At 46.8% G+C, this 2,500-nt stretch overlaps 1 protein-coding gene across 3 annotated transcripts in view; it reads right to left on the bottom strand.

Annotated features, from left to right (window-relative positions):
• The window catches only part of LOC113829435 (soluble guanylate cyclase 88E), a 201,643-nt gene that overhangs the window by 1,234 nt on the left and 197,909 nt on the right, over positions 1 to 2,500 (bottom strand). For 2 of the 3 annotated variants that reach the window (XM_070122849.1, XM_070122850.1), the window contains exon 16: positions 1 to 724. This exon is cut by the window's left edge and continues 1,234 nt beyond it. In XM_070122849.1, the coding sequence (XP_069978950.1) occupies positions 321 to 724 (404 nt within the window). In that variant the 3' untranslated portion in view covers positions 1 to 320. Of the gene's footprint in view, positions 725 to 974; positions 1,605 to 2,500 lie in introns of those variants that run through there. The other variant, XM_070122851.1, reaches the window with a different exon arrangement.

The following is a 2,500-nucleotide window of genomic DNA, read 5'->3' as shown; positions in this document are numbered from 1 at the left end:
TTATCTCATCACTCTATGTTGTGGTGTGAGATGAGTCTCCTATGAGAGATTAATCCTCCTTGGTGATATCTCAGCCTCTTGTAGTCCTATTGTGAGGCTGGTTAATGAGGAGTCGCATTTCTCATCATAAGACGTATCTTCTCTCATGCTTACACGCGCCTCTTTCTTTTCACTCAACCTCACAAACACACCTGAGTTCAGTTCTTTTTCCGTTTGTACGCGGAGTGATTTCGGGCGATCGACCACACACACGTGATCAGCATCCCTCACTCATGTCTTTTTTTATATCAAGAACCCCTCAGCAAACCATGCCAGCGGTGTTAGAGAACCACGCAAGTGTGGCTGTGGACTCGGTTCTTGGCGTTGAACCCGGAGCAGGCGGCGTGCGAGACGATGGGCGAGGTTCCCCTGTCCACCGTCTCGACGTGGGGCGACTTCTCGACGGGCGGCGGCGTCGGCGAGGAATCGGACAGCGTGAGGGCCCCGCCGTCGCTGCACGCGTGGTGGTTGTCGATGAGGACGTCCGGCAGGAGGGTGTGCTGCGACGAGGACGTCTGGTGCGACGTGAAGGCGTGGTTGCTGTAGTGGATCGACGGGGCGGAGGAGGGCTTGTCGCAGGAGTGGGAGCGGAGCCTCTGGCCCTGGAGGTCGTAGGTGGACGTGGAGATGAGCCCGCTCTCGCCCAGGGGGATGTTGGAGAACCCCGCGTTGCTGTAGGTCCGAGCTGCGGAGGGAAGGGCGCCGTTATGACCGGAGACTCAAAAGGCGACGAACAAAATGCACGCAAAGACTCGTGAAACTTATGATGTGTGAATTAAGGTTATATCAGCATATCTCCAGAAACTTTGTTGAGTTTTTAGTAAAGCTTAGTATCTGGAATATATATATTCACACTATTTAATAAGTAGAAAAAGTACGTGCCATTTTGGGCCCTAGAAATCGTTTGAGTCTCCCCTGTTACTGCGAAAATAACAGCGTATATTAGCACAGCACACTCCTTATAAATACATCACCTACAAGTGTTCTTACTATATTAGACAAATTAGTCAAGCATCTTAGCAATTAACGATTTAGCAAAGTGCCTCAGAACTCAAAGTCAGCAACTATCACAGAAAGAATATCTTAAAATTCATTTAAGCTACTAATGCACTGTTTGGAACTACAAGAGATTATATCTTTTGGAAAAAAAATTACTTGCATGGTTATACTATACGTACTAAAGATACTTCAAAATAACTTCGCAATAGAAAGCAGCTTACTCATTGTTCAAACTATATACACACTTGTATACTCAACATTCGTACAGGATTCCAAACGCATACATACACTCACACACACACGCACACGCGCGCTTTCATGCACACATACACAAACTTGAGTGTATGTATGTTTATGAACAATTGCTTGCGTACATACAGATCAAAGGTTCCACGTCTCTTCTAATCCATCTAAAACAAAATCGGGTTTAGGGATTCAGGAACACTAATCTTATCAAAAACCCCTTTCAGTCGAAGGGGAAATGGGCTGAACAACCATCACTTCAGCTCGTTCTTACCTGAAGTTGGGATTCTAGCCTACATACTCAGGGATATGGATCACTGTCTCTGCAAAGATACACATAATGCAATCAGAGCTCAACGCAGGCTGTGGAAACTCGTTGGGGGGAGGGGCGGGGGGGGGGGCTGTCTGGAGATGTGGGTAGGGATTCTGATCCCTTTCGGACATTGTTGGAAGGGTGAGAATCGTTCAAAGCGCTCGGGGAGAGATAGATAAAGAGAGAGAGAGAGAGAGAGAGAGAGAGAGAGAGAGAGAGAGAGAGAGAGAGAGAGAGAAAGAAAGAAAGAAAGAAAGAAAGAAAGAGAGAGAGAGAGAGAGATAGAGATAGAGATAGAGAGAGAGATGGAGAGAGAGAGAGAGAGAGAGAGAGAGAGAGAGAGAGAGAGAAAGAAAGAAAGAAAGAAAGAAAGAGAGAGAGAGAGGAAGAGCGAGAGAGAGAGAGAGAGAAAGAGAGAGAAAAAAAGAAAGAAAGAGAGAGAGAGAGAGAGAGAGAGAGAGAGAGAGAGAGAGAGAGAGAGAGAGAGAGAGAGAGAGAGAGAGGAGGGAGGATGGGGGATGAAAAGAGAGGAGGGGAGAGTAGAGAGAGAGAGAGAGAGAGAGAGAGAGAGAGAGAGAGAGAGAGAGAGAGAGAGAGAGAGAGAGAGAGAGAGAGAGAGAGAGAGAGAGAGAGAGAGAGAGAAAGAGAGAGAGAGAGAGAGAGAGAGAGAGAGAGAGAAAGAGAGAGAGAGAGAGAGAGAGAGAGAGATGGATGGGAGACAGACAGATAGATAGATAGAGAAATGAACAAACATCGCTCTTGTTTCCAACTGGCCGAGGCATACAACAGTACAAACATGTGAGCAGATTGCCCTTACAGCAGCGAAATGTTCATGCCAAGGAACGAGTCAGGAGAGGGAAGAAAAAGTCCCTATCTATTTCCGAAAATATAAAATGGAGGAAGAGT

The sequence above is a fragment of the Penaeus vannamei genome, chromosome 6 (assembly GCF_042767895.1).
Source record: "Penaeus vannamei isolate JL-2024 chromosome 6, ASM4276789v1, whole genome shotgun sequence".
In the NCBI taxonomy this organism is placed as follows: Eukaryota; Metazoa; Arthropoda; class Malacostraca; order Decapoda; family Penaeidae; genus Penaeus; species Penaeus vannamei.
This window is presented reverse-complemented; position numbering and strand designations above follow the sequence as displayed.